This window comes from Podarcis cretensis, assembly GCF_951804945.1.
Source record: "Podarcis cretensis genome assembly, chromosome: 9".
NCBI lineage: Eukaryota > Metazoa > Chordata > Lepidosauria > Squamata > Lacertidae > Podarcis > Podarcis cretensis.
The window spans coordinates 59,819,275-59,840,776 of NC_137178.1; the positions used below are offsets into that span (position 1 = coordinate 59,819,275).

Below are 21,502 nucleotides of genomic sequence, written 5' to 3' on the forward strand. Positions count from 1 at the left end.
TCAAGCTGTGTTATTTTAAAGTTTTGTCTTCATTATACCGATTTACGCTCTTCTATGAATGCCTTCCTTCACAGAATAATGTTTTTGATAAAGCATTCTTACTGCCCATGCTATCTCAGGTTTCTAATTATTTAATAAAAATTGCACAATGTCACGTTAGTTAACTAAGGGACATCAAAACTAAGCTTTTATCGAGAGGATTTTAATTGCTCAAAATCGGACTAATGGAGTGTGCCTCTGGGAGAGAGTTGCATTTAAGATGCGGACAACGCTTCAGAGTTTATTTAATGGCAAGGTTTATTTTTGAACAATTAGAAGACAAAACATTTAAAATTTGCAGTTCAAAACATGCACATTCACAAAAGGCCAATGACATGTAACACTGCATAGAACTGAATATATTACTAAAATTTAGTAACGTTATAAAACAGTGCATTTGACATCCATTTAAAACGAAACCTGAGAAAAACTACCATAAACACGGAGTCAAAATCTCTTCAGTCATGCAGCTTCACAAATTCCACAGCAGTTTCAGCAGTAATGGTTCAGTGGAGCTCGAAAGTCCTACATTGCTTTGAATGCAGTCTTTTGATACAGTGCCTTTCAAGACAGCATGGAAATCAAGTTGCAGTAGAAAACTAATATTCATGTATTATGGCTTCAATTGTAGAACAAGGAAAAACACGGAAACATGATTTTACTTTTACACATTCGGGCCACAGTTTCGTAGTTACAAAATATTTGAAGGGATGCAAAAGTCTGTGTTGGAACAACCTATAAAACGCAAGGAGACTCGATTGCTTCTTTTTACCGTTCTCTTACTGTTTGAGTAGTCCAGTTAGTTCAGTGGGTTGTGCACAAATTTGGGAATGCTACCCTTGGTCAACTTGTGTATGATTTTCCGAGTTCACATTCAGTACTAATAGAGTGAAGTTGTTAATTCAGTTGTTGATCCAACACTTGCTTTTGCTTACTAATACACACATGGTTTGATGCATGTTTGAACCGAAGGAAAAAGAAACCATGAGCTTTACAGCACAGACATGCACCAGCTCAGATTCACACTGTGACGTTTTAACTCATGCAGACAGATTGATAAAACTTACTAGAACGACACCTGTTTTTTGCACAATACATAAATGGGCAGAAAAAGAGGGGAGCTAAATACATGGTCCAAGACTCTAAGCAAACAATTCAAAATTAATTAATTGATGAAAACAGATGTCTTTCCATGTGAGACAGTGCAACAGGAATCTTTCACCATTGCATTTGTTTAAATATTTCCTCTATTTTTATACAACTAGAAAGTTGCTTATAAATTTGTCAAAATTTCTCTGCAAAAATAAATCTAATACTAAGAAAAAACAAGTCCACTTATGGCTTCTCAAAGTGATTCCAATTAGCTGATGTTCTGGTTACTACATTCTCACAAGTAATTAAAATAATACCTATATGTAGGCGTTGATCTCTGAATGGCACCTTTTCATTCAATTAATGATTTTTTTTTTTTAAAAAAACATTAGCGTGAAATTGTTGCACAATACACCTAATACATACAAAACATACAGCTTCCTTTCTGGATTTAATTAAGAGAAATGTAAAAGTTTAGAATTTCAAAACAAGTACATTATAGTAAAGTACTGTAACTTGAGTAGAGTTTTGTTTACTAAAACATTTTGCTTACCAACCAGTAGTCCGAAATATATATATATATTATAATATATTCCTATATTATAATGCAATAAACCACTTATATAGCCTTTTGTTATGAAATGTGTTCGTTTGCAATAACATATGTATTGTATGTCCTGACTTTTGTTTAAATAAATATAGTTTACTTGGGTGTTATGTTCTTTAGGAACTCTGAGTTTTTATTTAGATTTTAATATTGGGGGGAGCAAACTATTAAAGACAGAACAAACACACAATCATCGGCTTTTGTGATAATGACTGCTGTTAGAAAAATGACATCCAGTGTGTGAGAAATAGTATTTTAAAAAAGTTAAATGACATCAGAACAAAGATTAATTCAGAAGGGCAAGAATGAAAAATTAAGATGTGGAGCACTTATTCAGAATAGCCAAGATAAGCTGAATAAGCCTACATCTTCCTTAGAAAACTAAACATTTTTTTTTTTTAAAAAAAGACGTAACATAATCACTGAGAGTTTAAAATCCCATGATCAAGAAAATGTGCTAAGAACAGTCTACTTTTAGGCAGCAATGACAGCCAAAATGAGTACCTATTGTGTCTGTTTTTTGCAAATAAGGGTGATCATAGAGTTTCCTGAACTATCGCTAATGTGACACCTATGCCTTCACCTTGATCCAGCAAGGGAGATCGGTTTGAGGTAACTGGATTGCGTGTGTGTTGAAATACCATATTTTTTGCACCATAACACTCACTTTTTTCCTCCTAAAAAGTAAGGGGAAATGTCTGTGCGTGTTATGGAGGGAATGCCTACGGGTGGCATGCCCACGGATTTTCCTCCTCTAAAAACTACGTGCGTGTTATGGTCAGGTGCGTGTTATAGAGCGAAAAATACGGTAGGTATCTGCATGCAGATCATTCTCCTGGGTCATTTGCATGCAAACTGCCATTTCATGCTTCAGGGAGAGGAGGAAGGGGACACACCTGCATCCAGCACGCGCGATTTACATGGTGCATGTCAACTCTGACCGCTTAGCTGGGGTGCGGAAATGAACGGAGAAGACACTCTTTCCTGATTACTCCTTTCAGATGCCCTAAGAGGCTGCATAGGCCAGAAGCAAAGAACAGGTTATATGAATGAGCACATCGTTTCTGCTGAATCACGACGGATCAACTTCATTCATTGATTCTAAAAAGAAATATGCACTGCTTGGAATTGTACTTAAGTATTCTAAAAAGATTATCATTTTGAATCGTTCACTTGGGAAATCTGACATCTCACTGAGAAAGGACAAGCCCCAAATTTTTGTGTGTGCTCCAGGTCAAGTGATTTGGCCCTCCTTGCCGATTCATTCATTATCTATGCCTGAAGTAGCTTTTCTGAAGGCAATTTTGGGCTGCGAGATGGGAAGCAAGGCTGTTTTCAGCAAGGGTTTGTTTTTCTCTTTTGGACTCCTTTTTTCTTCAGTTTTATTTTCTGTTTAAATGTCACTCGTGAAAAAGAACAGTGTCCTTGCCATTATGAATGAGTGCAACTGTGTATCACAAGTATATAAAATGTTCTACGTCATTTAATAAATACAATGTTCCTATTAAACTTTGCTTTTCAAAAGTTGGACCATCGCATACAAATATTTCATTTATAAGAATATTTATATTTGTCTTTCTACAAGTAGAACAGTTGTACAGTGCACTCAAATCAGAGGTGAAACCTACTATATAAAATATATATTTTAAATTAGACATACTGAAATGGCTTCATAGCAGAGCACATGTTAATTTGCAGTATTGTATCAGATTCTGTTTCTCATCCTGATTAGACAAACTTATTTAAAAATACTGAATTACAATATTTTTGGGGGTGAGAAGTTGAAATCTTACATTCTTGATTAGAGTATGAAACCTTTTTTGTTAGTTTACTTTCCTTGCTTTCATTAGCAGTTTTACATCTTATACCTTTCAAGATCTACACCTGAAAAAAGAAATATTGGTTAAAATCCTCAAACTTCAGCATAGCCTACTTTAAATCAAATTTGGGACTGTACACATATATTTGACAGCAAGACTAAATAACTGTCTTGTAGTGCAAACAGAAAGCAGTGCAATGCTGATGACTCGTTCTTGTGAAAAACCACAGAAATAAATCACTTTGTTTGCAGCAAGTTGCTCTGGCAACTTAAGTGTAAATTAAAAGCAGCATTTTCAAGTACACTACCGCTCCAATCCAGTAAGAGCAAGCATTTGCATGTGTGCATGATACAATATTTGGGTTTGGGTCCTATAAATGCAAAAGCATCTTGGGAAAGAAAACTCACATGGGATTCATGCATGGTGCTCCGGCACTAGGTGTGAACAATGAGCAACATGGCTGGTTCTTTCCTCTCTGTTTGTCAGAAAGGAAACTGGAATCAAGTCACCACCTTTTCCTTTCTGTCTGGCCTTACAGGTAACCAGTGCCATTAAAATGAAAAGTGTGCTATGTTGGGTATGGTGGCAGGGAAACACAACACTTCTGCAAACAGCCCGTTTCTGTGTACAGGTTCCCCTGGATCAGGTCCTTAGGTGTATGGAAGGGATATAAGGCAGACCAGCATTTGTCTATAATTCAAAGACACATGCCCCTTACATAGAAAATGGCTGCTGTGTTAAATGTACACATTTCTGTTAAATGAACATGAATGAAAGGCTTGTATAAGGCCAAAGGTGAAAGTGACCGCAGATCTGAAAAATCAATGCAATACAAAGCAAACAGTATCAAGTTCACATTATTGTAAAACTTTTCAAGTACAGAGTTTCAAGCATGCAATTCTTATATCACACTTGACGTCGCCACCCTTTAAAATTTATCCGCAAATGATTACTAAGATGAGAAATATGGAAATTCTTTGGCAAACTTTTTAGGCTAGTTTGACACGTGTACCTTTAAATGTCTTGCTTTGAAATCTTACTTCAACACATAAATGAATATTTAAAAATTGTTATTTAGCACTTGTTGAAATCAAAGGCTAGGTACTTTAAATAATTCACCGCTCGCAAACCTTTGCAAAGGCGATGGTTGTCAATGTATGCTATGTCGAGTAATCTGGCTGTTCATTATGTCCCGGATATACATATAGGAACGTTACGTATTCAGCATCACTGTAAATAAGTAGTTGGCAAAGGCTGAAAGCTATTTTCAATCTCTGCTTACAAAATCCAAGTAACACTTGTTGAAAAATTTGGAGATGGTGTATTACAGTATAGTTGCACAGTGCTTATGTCTACTCAGTATGTGAACTCAAACTTCAGGGAATAAGAGTAACAACACACATCTTCCTCTAATCTGTTGCTGGACCTTGCTAGCAGACCCAGGAAATATATATTACTTTGCCATACTATGGCAAGTATTAGGGCTCTGTGTCATAGTTCTTCACCACTCATCAGGTCTTTGCTTTGTAGTATCGTAGGCTCTTATTACTTCAGATTGTGAAACAATCCCATTTTCGTCTTGAGAGAAGGCATAACCATCTGCAATTATAAAGGTAAACTGGAATGAGGAGCAAGGACTACAGTTCTAGTTCGGCTGAAATATTTTCAAAAAGAATCACTCAGTTTAAATACTAATATGCCCCACAGAGCCTCAAGGTCCATAAATAGCAACACCCTAGTGGTCCCAGGCCCTAAGAAAGTTAGACTGGCTTCAACCAGAGCCAGGGCCTTTTCAACACTGGCTCCGGCCTGGTGGAACGCTCTGCCTCATGAGACCAGGGCCCTGCAGGATCTGATTTCTTTCCGCAGGGCCTGTAAGACAGAGTTGTTGCACCTGGCCTTTGGCTTGGAGCCAGTTTGATTCCCTCCCCCTCTTTCTTTTTCCTTTTTCCTTTCTCCTCCTGTGATGAGGCTGCATTTTAATATTTCAATATTTTAATGTATTTTAATCTTGTTTTTAAGTTGTATTCATTCAACTTGTTTTTATTATTGCTTGTTAGCTGCCCTGAGCCCGGCCTTGGCTGGGGAGGGCGGGGTATAAATAATAATAATAATAATAATTATTATTATTATTATTATTATTATTATTATTATTATTATTATTATTATGCTAAGAAGCCTATGGCTAAGCACAGCCCTGACATATTACAGAGAAGCCCTGTTCTGGGTTTGTCAATTGTGAGGGAGCTTTTTAGCATGTTCAGTCATTCTTAGAAGCCCCCTTCAGACTCTTCAGGAAAGTTTGGGAAAGGAACGAGCTTAGATGCTGTGCACAGGGATGTTGGAAGAGGGAACCAGCAGTTCCTGCTCTACTGACTGAGCTGACAAATTGAAGCCTTCTCGCATTTGGCTGAACACCAAGAAAGCTATAGTCATTGATGGATATGATTAATGGTATATCCAGTGCTCCCCCCCCCCCCGAAATAGAGGTGAAGGAATTATTCTTTTAGGGGGGAGCCAAGGTTGTTGAGAGGGACGTGGGTGGTGCTGTGGGTTAAACCACAGAGCCTAGGACTTGCCGATCAGAAGGTCGGCGGTTCGAATCCCCGCAACGGGGTGAGCTCCCGTTACTCGGTCCCTGCTCCTGCCAACCTAGCAGTTCGAAAGCACGTCAAAGTGCAAGTAGATAAATAGGTACCGCTCCAGCAGGAAGGTAAATGGTGTTTCTGTGCGCTGCTCTGGTTCACCAGAAGCGGCTTACTCATGCTGGCCACATGACCTGGAAGCTGTCTGCAGATAAACGCTGGCTCCCTCAGCCCATAGAGCAAGATGAGCACCGCAACCCCAGAGTCGGTCACGACTGGACCTAATGGTCAGGGGTCCCTTTACCTTTACCTTTAAGGTTGTTGAGGTTTTTTTGGGTGGAGACTGTCCCACAACCTCTGACACAAAGCCACAAGAAACATGCAGCCCACACACAGCTCTGGGCTGCTGGTATGCTACAAAAGGGTGCTGGAACGCACCAAAGAGGTGGCGGAACTCAGTTCCGGCTGAAAAACAGCCCTGTTTATATAGCATTGGTCTTGTTTTTATTTGGCTTTTAATTGATTTTACTTGTTTACATTTTGGCCTATTAAGTTGCTTCAAGACTTTTTTTTTTACATAAAACAACTAAAAACACAATCAAGAAATAAAACAAAAACAAAATGAATAGAACTATTGGTGCAATACTATACATATCTATTAAATTTCATCTGAGTGCAACAGTGCTTATTTTTGGGAAAGTTGGTATATGGTTGCAACCTAAAATAACTGATATATGTTCTCTATTCTAAAGCAATGTTGAAAGAATAAATTCAAATTCTATTACTCATTTAAAATTATGAGTTGGAGCCACATGGGACTCTCTGAATGGGGGTGTGGGGCATGTAGTGGGAGGGCAGAAATGGGAAAATTCAGAGCAGCTACCTTGTGCTAGGAGACCTGCCTTTCCACTGTGCAAGGCATTCTTGGATTCAACCTTATAGTTCCAATTATGGTCCTTTCTTGCTTTCCTATTTACTCTCTGTCATGTGATTAAATCTTGAGCAAGGGGAGCCAAGCACGCAGGATCTATTATTAATAGCATTCTAAAACCCATCTTGGCATATTTTTTTGGAAACATTTGTATCCTTCTTTTTCATTTTGAAGTCTTCAAAGCATCTCACAATAAGTACCAATAAGATAACAATAATAAACCAACGTTAAAAATCATGGTGCGTGTAACTAAAGCTATGCAATAAGAAATGTAATTTAACGGGGCCAAACATAAATATGAAAGCAGAACCAAGTGTATTCATGCTCTGTGATTCTGCTATTTCTGTCTTTTGGATTTGTACTTATTTCTGTCAAATCTTGAATACTTACGAAGCAAGTTTTGTTGCAGAGACTCAGAGCGGTACAAGTTGACATGGTTTTTCTTGAAGACATTTTTCAGTAGCTGAGCTGTTTCAGTTAAGCTAAAAAATAAAATAAAATGTCAACACACTAATATCTGAAATAATGACCCAGCGCTGTGAAACAATATTCAGTGTTCAGCAGGGGCTATCAAGCAGGGTGTGGCAAGTTAACTAAAAGCACAATCCTAAGAATTAAGTCCAACTGAGTTCACTGAATCCTACTCTCAGATTAGTGGATATAACCACTTTTGTCTAGTGGTCTACCTACTTTCCTGGGAGTAAGTCTCACAGAGTTCAGTGGGTCTTTCTTCTGACTATGCATGAATATGCCTACACTGTAAAATAGATTTATTGGCAATTGCAATTCTTCATCATAGGCTCTTTAAATTCCTACTTATGGGAGAACCTAAGGCACAGCAATGAATGCAGAGAACCATCAGATATGCCAGTAACCTCTGCTTTTCGAATGGGATCTCCACAGTGACATTTATGACTTGAATGCTTCACAATTAAGAAAGAGTAGAGTATCTTAAAGGAAACAATGAAAGTCAAGATTTTGCTGGCAAGTGTGGATCAGCCCTAAGGTATTGCAATGCTTCATAACAACATCACAATGGGGTTCTACTTGTGCAATGATGTGGATTATTTACAGGTATTATAGTACCTTTTCCCATGAACAACTGCTCCTGGATCTTGAGATTTTGCTTCCAACTCCTGAACTTCATCTACCAGTGTTTTAAATGCTGCTCTTTTCACTCTGCAATGAAAAATGCTTTTGGGTAACTCATACCAAAGCTGAAATTTGAGAGAAACTAAAACAGAAATCTTCAGTATAAAATATACACCAATATAAAGTTAAGCTTCAAAGTAATGCTACATAAGAATGCACATACGTTACACTTCAGTAGCTTACACAGAGGACAGACTGTAAATAAAATTTTAGAATTAATGGTTGGAGAAAGGTTATAAAAATAAGCATTCAATTCATAGGTGTATACTTCAGAAACCATGTCTGCTTTGTTTTAGCATTTTATATTAACTATCAGATTATAATTTATATGAAAAACAATTATTTTAAAGAATTAACATCTGCACAAATTTGCATTAATGGGTCTATAAACCTTCTATAAAGGTGAATCATAATTTAGTAGGAAAAGGCTGCAATCCTATACCCATTTACATGGGAATGAAGACACTGATGTTAAAGGGTCTTACTTCTGAGTAGACATGTACAGGACTGAGCTGTTGGGCTACAACCCTATCCTCACTTACTTGACAGTAAGCCCCATGTACAGGATAGCATTCTAAATACAACTTTGGGTTACTAACACATGAATGCGTTAATTTCTTTAAAAATATATATAAAGAGTTTTATACTTACACTTTATATGCTACATCGAAGATCAAAGCTGTCAGCGGAATACTTAGTAAGCCCATCCAGAAAACACCAGAACTGAACATCATAACTGCCTACATGGATTTAAACACCGGTGTTATTTTTAGAAAAGAAATACGAAACTTTTCAGATGAAGCTAGGTAATATGGTGAAAAAAAATAGTAACCTATTGAAAAATTCAGCCACTGGGAATGTGTTCAGTAAGGGTTGTCAATGAGGGAATGTTGGTATTCCTTATAGACTTATGTAGAAAAAGCATTGCCAGCAGCTGTCTATCACTATTCATCCCCCAATGCACACGAGAGCAGGAGAAACTGGTTTGAGATTTTTCCTTACATTATTTGCTTGTTCCTAGTGCTCAGGGAAAATACCAATATGCTGATTATTCTACTCAAATGCCATCTGATATAAAGAGCAGCTTATGATTCTTTTAGGAGGGAGGCTATTTGGCAATTAACCCCCACCCTCCACCCAAAAAAGGCCAAGTTTATACGTAATGCTTTAACAAGCACCTGTGTGCAAGGAAGATCGCAGCATTAAGAGAACAATATATAAAAGTAAAGCAGGATTAATTTAATGTCACAAGTGCTAAAGTGAAAATTTAAATAGAGCAATTTCGAAAACTGTTTCAATACTAAAAATCAATTTTAAGGAAAAGTGGATTTACAAGCAAGATAAAGATCATAATTTAACTTATAAACAATGTTATAATGGAAAATGTGACTTTTGTCATAGCCAATTCTTAAAGCCACCACTCCCAAGCAAACACTGTGAGGTAAAAGTTTTATAGATTGCAATTAATAAACAGTAAGTCCTGAATAAGAAAAAGGGAGGCAAAAATGGATCTAGATGCGATTTAAACAACATACTTTTATTTTTAAATTACTGACTTTTTAAGATTAGGGTGACAGAGCAAAGAGCCATCATTCTGTAAGCCACCCGCTATTAAATGTTCCTTGGTGAAACAGCAGAAGTGATAATGTAGGTCTTAGGATGTTAATTCTTACCATTGTAATGCTAACTATGAAAGAAGGAACAAACTGGCGCCTACCATTCAGTCAATCCAGCCTTTGGCTTTACAAACGAAGAACATGAATTGAAGGGGGAAAAAGTTTTTCTGCGTCATATTTGAAAGCCTGTCACATTTTTTTCTTTTGCAGAGTTAATCCAAAACTAAAAGATTTAAAGCCGACATTCGCATTAAAGACAGAAGGCCTCTTTGTATATTTGGATGAAGAGGGAGAAAAAATAAAATCCCACCGAGGTATTTCCTTCCTTTCTGTAGAAGAAAGCTCCCTCCTTGATCAGTAGCAGCATTTTTGTCTCAAACTTTTCACATCTCTCTGCACATAGGCAGGTCAGCTGGGAAATGGCAAACTGATCCATTTTAGACAATGGCGCTAACAGGGGCAGCCTGTTCTGAGGACGGATTCTGTTTTCTTCAGTTGGTGGTTTACAAATTTATACTAATGTATGAGAGTCGTGGTTTATGCCAAGTCTCTTCTGGTTCTAGACCTTCCCTTTTGGTCTTATGAAACCAAATGGAATCTGATGCAAACTTGGCTGCCAGGGATATATAGCCAACAATTTTAAATGCAAATTACAATTAGCTGGTGTTATTGGTCACACACAAAAAACAAAAGACTTGTCAATGCTTTTAGAACTTGTGAAAACCTGATACCTCAAAGCCAAAATGTCCAAAGTCTGCTTGTTCTGAAGAGATAATAGGCTGCACGTCATTAATCTCAGACCAATCAATTCTCAAACAAAAATAAAAGTATGGTTTTACATAGAGATTCAGAAATTAGTTAAAAGGCGAACATTACCTCCCCAGACATATCAGGGGCCATAGGAATTAGAGGCCACAAGGAAGAGTAGATTCCGAAAAATACTACCCACAGTGCAATGCTGCCCCATATTGCTATGTGGCTGAACTGGAAAAGAAAGAATAAAAATCAAACAGTCAAACCTGCAAAATAGGTCAATAGGAGAAAAAATGTTTCCTTTATGGTTAGAGCCAGACTAAGGTTGCATTCTATTTACCTGGGAATTAAACCCCACTGAAATCAATAGGAATTACTTCTGGGTAGGCAGGATTATAGTTCTAACCCATTCCCTCTTTTCCTTGGTTTATTGCTATCAGAATTTGCAGATTAACATGCCTACTTTGTCTATTAATATTGCCAATTTCTATGCAGGTGTTCTTTGAATAAACCCAACCCAGTTAACCCCTCGTCAACCTATATAGGTCAGTACTCTGTTACATAAATTACAGTAAATTTACACTTATCGCTTTATTATGTATTGTAACATGAGCTATTTTAAAAATAATTTCTTACCAAAGTCCAATATGAAGTCTCTAATCCAGCTTTTAAACACACAGTTATTACTACAAACTAAAGAGAGATAGAGAGAAATTAGCTACTTTTCCTTAACCAATGTAACAGTGCTTCAACTCCAAGTGAAGTATGACGTTTCAAAACTTGCTTTTGGAATGGCATGCAAAAGGTGAACAGGTTAAATCTGTCTTAAGAGGTATGGATGACTCTCCATTTGGAGAGGAATGGGCTGGCCAAGATGTAGCACATCTGAAGAAGTGTGCATGCACACGAAAGCTCATACCAAGAACTAACTTAGTTGGTCTTTAAGGTGCTACTGGAAGGAATTTTTTTATTTTGTTTTGACTATGGCAGACCAACATGGCTACCTATCTGTAACTGGCACATTGAACCTGATGGGTTGCTGAAGGGAGGCTACACAGGCTTCTTATGATAAATTGTTTTACACCCTGCTCTGATTGCCCAGGGTGCACAAATTTAAGTTTTCTGATTTTATAGTTCATTTTAATTAATTTTATGTATTGTATTGATTGGTTTTTTTGTGTTAACCTTATTGTACACTGCTTAGAGACTGTGCTTATACCTTGTTAAATGGTATATAAATTGGTTAAAACAATCCATCATTCAACCAACCAACCAACCAACCAACCAACCAACCCACAGGCTAAAATAATAATATTAAGATTGGAATAAAGAATTACCCAGTATCAAATTTCTAGCATACTTTCCTACCTAGGCCACAAGTTACATTCACATTAGCAATACTTACGGTATATACTGTGTTTCCCAAAAGCAAATAGTCTGAAGTTTTACCACTGGCAAATACAGTATCTGTAAGATAACAACATCAGAAATATTAAAACTGGGGTTATTTATGAAAATGATTTTATAATATAAATTTCTGCTTAAATTGCCAAAGAACTGTTCCCTTGGGTTTCTTTCCATGGACAAAACTATTTTAATTTGAAGCAGAATATGGTCAGTTTGTTGTCCCCATCAAAGAAGACCTAAGTAACTACTGACCGGCCAGCTTGATGTCAATACTATGTAAGGTCCTAGATCAGATAATTAAATAGTTCGTCTATGAGCACTTAGAAAAGGATGCTGTGGGTTTCTCAAAATCAAGTCATGCCTGATCAATCTCATTTCTGTTTTGTTTTTACTACAAGCTGAGTAAATAAGGGGAATCCTGTGGACTTAGTGTATCTTGATTTCAGTAAGGCTTTTGTATGATATTCTTGCAGAGAAGCTGGTAAAATGTGAGCTGGATGAGGTAACTGTTAGGTGGTTTGACTGACTGAACCCAAAGAGTTCCCATCATCCTGGAAAAAAAGCGGTAGGTCAGATGCCACAAGGTTCTTTCCTGAGTCTGTTGTTGTTCAACATCTTTATAAATGCCTTGGACAATGGAACTGAGGCTATGATCATCCAATCTGCAGATGACACCAAACTCAGAGGGGTAGCCAATGCCACAGAAGACAGAATCTGGATTCAAGACAACTTTAACGGATTGGAGAACTGGGCTCAAACAACCAAAAGCATTTAAGTAGGGACAAATATAAGGTTCTGCACTTAGGCAGGAAGAACCAACTGCACAAATGTAAGGGGGGGGGGACACCTTGTTTGCCAGTAGCACATGTGAAAAGGTTCTAGGGGTCTTCGTAGAATACAAGCTTAACCCAAGTCAGTAGTGTGATGCAGCCATAAAAAAGCTAATGTTATTCTAGGCTGCATCAATGGAAGTATAGTGTCCAGATAAAAGGAAGTAATAGTACTGCTCTTTTCTGCCTTGGTCAAACCACACTTGGAGTACTGTGTCCAGTTCTGGGTGCCACAATTTAAGAAGGATATTGACAAGTTGGAGGAGGGCGACCAAGATGACCAAGGGTCTGGAAACCAAGCCTTATGAGGAATAGTTTAAGGAGATGCCGACGTTTAGCCTGGAAAAGAGGAGACTGAGAGGAAATATTACAGCCATCTTCAAATATCTAAGGGGCTATCATGTGGAAGAGGGACGCGGGTGACACTGTGGGTTAAACCACAGAGCCTAGGACTTGCCAATGTGAAGGTTGGCGGTTTGAATCCCTGTGACGGGGTGAGCTCCCATTGCTCGGTCCCTGCTCCTGCCCACCTAGCAGTTCGAAAGCACATCAAAGTGCAAGTAGATAAATAGGTACCGCTCCAGCGGGAAGGTAAACGGTGTTTCCGTGCTCTGCTCTGGTTTGTCATGCTGGCCACATGACCCGGAAGCTGTACCCCGGCTCCCTCGGCCAATAAAGCGAGATGAGCGCTGCAACCCCAGAGTTGGTCACCACTGGACCTAATGGTCAGGGGTCCCTTTACCTTTACCTTTTTATCATGTGGAAGATAGAGCAAGCTTTTTTTCTTCTGCTCAGGAGGCTAGGACCCGAACCAATGGTTTCAAGTTACAAGAAAGGAGATTTGGACAAAATATCAGGAAAAGCTTTCTGATGGTGAGAGCAGTTCAACAGTGGAACGGGCTCCCTCAGAAGGTGCTGGACTCTTTTTCATTGGAGGTTTTTAAGCAGAGATTGAATCTGTCATGTATGATCTAGCTGAGTTTCCGGAATTGCAGGGGGTTGGACTATATTACCCTTGGGGTATCTTTCAACTCTAGAATCCTATGAGTCTATGAAGTTCCTTGTACAAATGGTAAAGTTCATTGGGCAAAAATGTGTGGGTCACTGCACTTCTGTTAGACTCTATGGCTGTGTTTGGTGTTAATAATAAAATATGGTTTATCGTTACTAGAATAAGTCTTAGGTGGCTGTGCAGATGATATTGAAAGCTTTCACTTCCATTTTTTAACTAACTGAAGATTAGTGTTATGTCCAAACCAGAACAAACGGTGGTTAACCTTAACTATGTTTTACAGGGGGAAAAACCTTCAAACCATAGTGTATGGTTTGTTTCAATAAGTTTATAGCTTGTTTCAACACACCACAGTTAAGATTAACCACAGTTTAGGATTCAACATTAAACTGTAGCAAAATCTTCCTATCTCCTCCTTGAAGCTGTGCTAGAAAACAGAGGAGAGGGGAGCATGTGAACCCAAGGCTCATTCCTGTAACAATAAACCAGTTTATCGTTATTTCCAAAGACATCTTATGGCTTAGATCCAAGAGTTCTTTTCCTCTGACAGGAGCCCATTTCTGCTGGAAGAAGTTAATTGCATTCACTGAAGAAAACAATTGCATCAAACTCAATGGTTTTTATTCTGCCAGAATAATTTCTTTTAATTTACCAACCACTAGTCTGATATAAAGCTGAGGTTTTTGGTTTATAACCTATTGATCTACTTAGTTTATCTCCTTTGGCTTATAACTAATTCAAACTTGGGAAGATACATACTTGTATTTGGAAACACACTTCCAAATTAACCTCTACAAGTTGAATAAACTCCTAGTTCTCCAGCAACAGTTTGGAAAAAGACCCTCTATGCAGCTTGAAAGAAGACAGATCCGAAAAGAACTTCTATTGATATGTATTAAAATAAGACTAGTGTAACATTGTTGCATTATTACATAACAATTATACCCCAAATCACATGACACTAGCAATTTAAAAAGATGTTTTAGCTCCCCAAACTGAAAAAGGGACGATATTGTATAATGATCAACTGTTAGAAGACCACATTTAAGATCACAATACAGAATTTGCTTTAGTGTAACCCTGGATATTGCCATTTTAAATACATACAGTATTTTCAAATTCTGTATTTCATTTACTTACCATACTGGATGGCTTTTAGTGGAAACCAAAACAGAATTACTGAGTGGAAGAGGCCATTTAAACAATGAACCCAGAAAACCTAAGGGAAAACAAACATTCCTGAGAACCATTTGAGGTAAAACTAACTGTGTGAACTCTGACCTTCTTTTTATCTTTTAGTTAGATTCAGAAAATGTGTTTTTCAAACCGCTAAGAACCACCGCTAAGAACTAATATAACTGATGCATTTTCTGCCTCACAGCCCTTCATGGGTCATTTCTTTATGTTTATGTTTCTCGAAAGATGCTGACTATCTTTCACTTTTAATTTTTTAGTTTTTAAAGAAATGAATGCCTTCTATAGAAAAAGCAAAGCCAAATTGTAAAACCATCTTTGTTCTACTAACTGATTATGCACTAAATTAGCATTAAGCATTAAGTGTTTGTAGTTTTATTCTATATCCTAATCAGTATAACATGAGGACAGATGATAAAACAACAATTTCAAAATATAGTGAAAAGAAAAAAGAGAGAAACGAATTAGTTGTTGGCACACACAAACACACAGACGTTTTCTGCATTACACATTTTTTTCTATAATTGTTTCTTTTTACTATATGTGTGTTAGAAACACCTGCTAAAATGTGTCAAGTCTAGTCAAACGCAGAAACCCAGCATTTTGTACATTATATAAAAACAAAGTAAGAAGAGAGCTTTTGGTAAATTCTTTCATATACTAGATACCCATGTTTTATAATCAGATATACTTTCCCAAAACATAATCTTTATTGTGTTGAACAGAAGGGCATTAATAGTTTTAAGTTGCTCAAACAACAGAAATTGAGTTGCCTGCCTCAAAAAATGTTCCACTATGTCTCCAACTTCTTTGTTACTTTCCCCAAGTAGGTAAGGTTGTATGATCCAATTTACGCCACAATACTTTAGCACATTTGAACTTGTGTTGTTCATTAACCTTTATCTCTCCTCCTTGCTATGCCATTGCCACAAGTTTTATTTGACAGAAGGCACAGGTGAATGCAAGAAAATTAGGCCTACTTTTCCATTTTCCTGACCAGTACTTATTGTTACATGCTAATCCTTTAACCTCCGTCCTGGCTCCACAAACTCTGACCCTTTTTAACATAACAAACCCATGCAACAAATGATTCCAGATCCTCTGCACATCAAGCCTGACTCAACCATTCTGTCTCCGCAGGTAGCTTGTAAGCATTTATTCAGAAAACTTACTCAAAATAAACCCAGCAAAATCAAAAGCTTTCTAAAACTAACAAAGAATTAAAACCATCACAACGGAGATACTTGCACAACTAAAAAGAATCTTCAAATATTCTGCAAAAACACTGTTTATCATATGAATATGAGAACCTAATCCGAATTTGCTAAAAGTTTGGAAAAGTTTATTTAGCTTTCACATTATTTGTTGCACTACTTGGGGCATGTTTAGTCTATATGAGACTATATGGTTATTCTCCCATCAGAAGTACTAACCAGGCCTGACTATGAGCAACTGACTATTGACCAACAACAAAATAAATTCAAAGAACAAAAACATACTCTATGAATAAAAAACCGAGTTTGCCTTACTTGTTTTTGTTTTCTGCTCTGTGCTGATTGTTTAAGTCACTTTGACATACTTTGTAAAAAGCAATTTTAAAAAGCTTTAAAATACGGAAGTTTAGGTCGCCCGGATACTGTTAGCCCAAAGGTAGAAAGAGGAAGCAGTCCTGACCAAAGAAGACTGGCAAACCAAGTTAATGGACTACACGGAAATGGCTAAATTAACTGGAAAGCTCAGAAATGAAGATGACAAGAAATTGAAAAAAGAATGGGAAATGTTTATTATTTACTTACAAAAGTATTATAAACAGGCTAATACATTGGCAGGATTTTAAGAACACTTGTAATTTTAAAAATAATCTAAGAAATTTGGGGTAGAAAAATAATTTGGAGTAGAAATGATATGCAGTTGAAAAAGAAAATTAAGGAATGGGGGCGGGGGGAGGAAAGTCATGGGATTTGGAGAATCCCATTTTATGGATTGGCTATTGCTTCTATCTATAGTTTTCTTTTGTTTCTTTTGTTGTTGTGTTGGCTTGTTTTTTGTTATTTTTGTTGAAAAATTAATAAAAAATATTTAAAATAAAATATGGAAGTTTAAATTTCAAACATTTAAAATCCAAAACACCATAGAATAAATGGGAATAAAACACAAAAAATTAAAATATGGTATCAAACATTTTAAAGAAAAAATCCTATACCACGAATGACAAATATGAAAACATGTGCCATTTTCATTTTAAATATGGTATTCAATACTTCCTCCCCACTGACAGACAGAATCCATCTGGCAGCAGAAGAAAGGAATTTGAAGTCTATTTCACCCAGTCTTGTGGTCAAGCTGCAGGCTTACCTGGCCTCCAGGACACTGCATAGTCTAGTGTCATTGTGGCTGCAAACAGCCCTGGCACAAAATTCATGTATGCTACCAGGTCCAGAGTTAAGGTGTGTTTGAGGCTTGCTGGGTCTCTACTATTTATGCAGTCGTTAAGATGGAGGGAAAAATTAGTGCAGCATAGCAATTTGTGGATTGCATTTTTGTGACATTTGATTCAATTATTTTACAGCCTGGTGGTGATATAAAATAATTTCATTATTATTTAATCCTTTTTAATCATGCAGAACTGAAACAGGATGTACATTCATATGATGCTATTCTAAAGATAACTAAACTATTTTCTACCTTAGAGTTGAAATCCAGGGCATTTTGAGAAGTCTTGTATAATTCGGGGTATTTTAGCATATTTTCTTTTCGACAGGATCTCTCAAATATTCCAAGAGTCAGTGGGGGCATGGCTGTAAACATCTAATATATAAACAAAACACATCATGGGATCAATTTGTTAAGAAATCAGTGAATTTTAACAGTAATTAAAATGTCAGAATAAATAAGGTACAATATCTTACCACATTGTAAAGTCCTATGCACCATCTTTCAAACAGTATTTGTCCAGAAAATCCATTAACAAATGCAAACCATATCTGAGGAAGAAATTTTTGAAGCTAGTCAGTCTTATTTGGACACATTTGGTGTTAACTCTTAAAATGTGTTGTTAAATCTGATCAAAGTTTCAATTTCAGCAAGAAAAACGGGGGGAAATAACAGCTTAGTATTTAATTAGACTATAGAATAAAACACAATTGAGGGGTCAATTCTACATCCATTTAAACTAAATTTTTAATGTGTAACAAATCACACTCACTTTAAATGAAAAAGCACTAAAGATCCTTATAAATTTAAAATATAACAATAGTAATGACTCACAAAAAGACAATTCCACTCATAAGCATACCTTACCATTGTCCATTTTTCTCTTTCTTTTGAATTCAAAATATATTATATTGATTTAAAATATGTCACAGTACAAATATTGATATATGTTTTAAAAGAGCAAGTTAGTAAAATGAAATTAGCAACCAGTGTGACACAGACTTAGTTGTGGTCCATGTTTTGTTTAACGTCAAAGCTGTATGAATTGTTATAAATTCTCAGTTTATAAGGATGTGACTGGTTTCTGTGAACAATTTGGTCTTTTAATGCACAATATTTTGGGGGGCCACAAGGGAACCTGGTTCTAATTTTATTTTTAAAATAGTACATTTCTGATCCTCATGGACGCTGAACAGACACAAAGGAATTCAAATTGCTAAAGGATTAACGAAATGTAAGGATTATTTGATTTAAATAGGCAAGGGCCTATTAAAGTTTTCCATATACGGCGGTACCTCAGAAGTCAAACAGAATCCGTTCCAGAAGTCCGTTCGACTTCCAAAACGTTCAGAAACCAAGGTGCGGCTTCCGATTGGAAGCCCCATCGGACGTTCGGGTTCCAAAGAACGCTTGCAAACCGAACATTCACTTCTGGGTTTGTGGCGTTTGGGAGCCAAAATGTTTGACTCGCATGGCATTCGGGATTCAAGGTATGACTGTGGATGACACCTTGCTCAGAGTAGTGGGATGGAAGGAGACAAACAAAGTCTCAGTGAGACGGTGTGGTTTGGTTCTAACTATGCACTTTTTAAAGGCTCTGCACATGTCAACTGTGTGCCAGGCCTTTTCCATGAGGTAAGTCAGGCAGAGGCAAACTTTGCCCTCCAGATGTTTTGGGACTACAACTCCCATCATCCCTAGCTAACCGGACCAGTGGTCAGGGATGATGGGAGTTGTAGTCCCAAAACATCTGGAGGGCAAAGTTTGCCTATGCCTGAGGTAGGTGGAGAGAACGAAAGCACCACAATTCCCACATTTGTGAAAAATGTGTCCTGCTGGAGATGAAAATTAACTGATTTCCTGCTGAAGTAGCTCATGATCTTTAGAAGATGAAGCACAGTGTATATATATTTATTTTTATTCATTTTAATTATGTTATTATGATGTACCTTAGACACAATATACCATAAAACAAATATGTAAAAATGTGTGCTGCTTTCATATTAGCACCCAGTAATTAGTATTCTCGAAACTACCAGCATGAGTTTGACCAAACTGTGGGTGGCAGTGGAAGACAGGAGTGCATGGCGTGCTCTGGTCCATGGGGTCACGAAGAGTCGGACACGACTAAACGACTAAACAACAACAAATTAGTATTTCTATTTTGAACTGGGTTTTACATATCAAAATAGAGTGCATATATATATATTGGGGTTGCCAATCTTCATGGACCAGTCAGTACATGTAGAATTTTGAGAAAGAGCTGTGGGCAGCAGTCATAAAATGGCTGCCATGGGGTGTGGCATAATATAAGATGGCTGCTATGGGGGCATGTAGGAGAGGCTAAGTCAGTGCAAACAGGAGCAGAGCAGGAAGAGCAAGCAGCCTCATGCACTGTGGATTTTTGAGCAGATTTACTGAGACTATTCAAAGTTGGCTAGGTATGCCAAGAGGAAGTACTTGTGAGGACAGTGAGCACATTGGAGCCTGCAAACACAGTGCTGGCGACCCCGTAAAATGCACAAAAATACACACAGAATAATTCTACACTTCATAGATGGGTTTTTTAAAAGTTCACAGATCGCTCCAATTTGAAAAGAAATATTCTGGCATAGGATGCCATAATTACCTCAATAATATAAAGGACAATATTCTTGTAGAAGCAGTATAGGATGCATTTAGCAATTCTGCTATAATTCCAGGCACCATGGACCAATAGTAAGTTCTTCAAGTACTTGAACTATAAATGATAATGGAAATAAGTTTAGGTATATGTACACAGCATCTATCACTTGAAACAACTGTCTTTTAAAAGTTCATTTATCAGTGGATTTACCTGAGCTATTGAATAATCTGAAGAATTAGCTGCTTGTAGCCCTTCATTGCCACTAATGCCAACACCAACATGTGCTGTTTGTATCATGCTGACATCATTTGCTCCATCTCCAATTGCCAGTGTTACCACTTTTACCTGCTTTTTGACCATTTCTACAACTTCAGATTTCTGAAGAGGTGAAACTCTATAAAAGAAATGTTTTGAGAAATTCCACTTTACCATTTTATTTTTCTAAATGCAAGGCAGCAAAGAAAATCACAATTACTACTGCATGCTTTTTATGTAACTTCTATGATTTCACATTACATTGGAAGCCATTGTTTTTTCATGTTGTTGTTTTTTAAAAAAAGATTCACAAACTGAAAAAGAAATGGAGGAAACTGATTGGAAAATTGAGAAGCCAAGAGAAACCAAAATCAGTAAATTATGGTAGCCTGGCATCAGCATGAACTGAGGCCATTCTCCAAATTAGTTGGCAGGCTTTAGGAAAGCCCATCCAGTTATGGTATTGCTAAGAAATTATGATATTGTCGATCATATCACATGCAATGCAAAAGAACAAATGTTTCATATAACTATATTTTTAAGTGTAGGGTTGCCATATTTTGAAGACCAAAATGGCCATTAAAAGCAAATAAATGCAGTTTGTCCCAAATTTTACCCCGAAAAAGAGGTTGTGTCCTGGAAAAAGAGGACACATGGCATTGTAGCAGACTGTTAAAATTATGCCTCCCCCCCATATCGTACTTTTAAAAAAAAATCCACTCCAAAAACTACTTAACATAGCTGTCAAGTGTCCCTTATTTGAAGGGACAGTCCCTTATTCCAGCGCCATGTCCTGCTGCTGTCCCTTATTGATGGATGTCCCTTAAATGGCCCTTAAATGATGTCCCTTAAATTTCAAAGGAAGCAGCTCCTCTCCCTCCCTCCCTGCCGGCCAGGGAGGAGGGAGGCTCCAACTGTGTTGCTTGGCTGTGTCGCTCACCCAATAAGAAGTCTAAGAATGACTGGGGGGTGGAGCTTGAATGCCTTGTGTGTGGCTAGTTAATGCAAGCTGAGGGGTTTTTTGAATGCTGGACGCCATTTTGTTGCACATGCTGCTGCAAACTTTGCAGTGCAAAGCCAGGCCGGGGAGCCATCTTAAGTTGAGGCTGCATAGGCCTTGTGGTGCATGTGATTCAGATTCTATTCAGTT

The 21,502-nt window shown here is 37.4% G+C and overlaps 2 protein-coding genes across 7 annotated transcripts in view; one reads left to right on the forward strand and one right to left on the reverse strand.

Annotated features, from left to right (window-relative positions):
* SHISA3 (shisa family member 3) overlaps nt 1–21,502 on the forward strand; it is a gene marked incomplete at its 5' end in the record, with an annotated part of 36,207 nt that overhangs the window by 13,362 nt on the left and 1,343 nt on the right. The window contains one exon of one of the 2 annotated variants that reach the window (XR_013842138.1): nt 6,148–6,162. The exons of the other annotated variant lie outside the window; for it this stretch is intronic. Of the gene's footprint in view, nt 1–6,147; nt 6,163–21,502 lie in introns of those variants that run through there. 2 annotated transcript variants of the gene reach the window in all.
* ATP8A1 (ATPase phospholipid transporting 8A1) overlaps nt 280–21,502 on the reverse strand; it is a 77,714-nt gene continuing 56,491 nt past the window's right edge. For all 5 annotated transcript variants that reach the window (XM_079989650.1, XM_079989651.1, XM_079989649.1 and 2 more), the window contains 12 exons: nt 20,308–20,491; nt 20,101–20,211; nt 17,948–18,022; nt 17,724–17,846; nt 14,985–15,063; nt 12,001–12,062; nt 11,232–11,288; nt 10,719–10,826; nt 8,878–8,966; nt 8,161–8,253; nt 7,465–7,556; nt 280–5,157 (listed from right to left, as the gene is read on the reverse strand). In XM_079989650.1, coding sequence (XP_079845776.1) covers nt 5,060–5,157; nt 7,465–7,556; nt 8,161–8,253; nt 8,878–8,966; nt 10,719–10,826; nt 11,232–11,288; nt 12,001–12,062; nt 14,985–15,063; nt 17,724–17,846; nt 17,948–18,022; nt 20,101–20,211; nt 20,308–20,491 — 1,171 coding nt within the window. In that variant the 3' untranslated portion in view covers nt 280–5,059. The remainder of the gene's footprint in view (nt 5,158–7,464; nt 7,557–8,160; nt 8,254–8,877; nt 8,967–10,718; nt 10,827–11,231; nt 11,289–12,000; nt 12,063–14,984; nt 15,064–17,723; nt 17,847–17,947; nt 18,023–20,100; nt 20,212–20,307; nt 20,492–21,502) is intronic.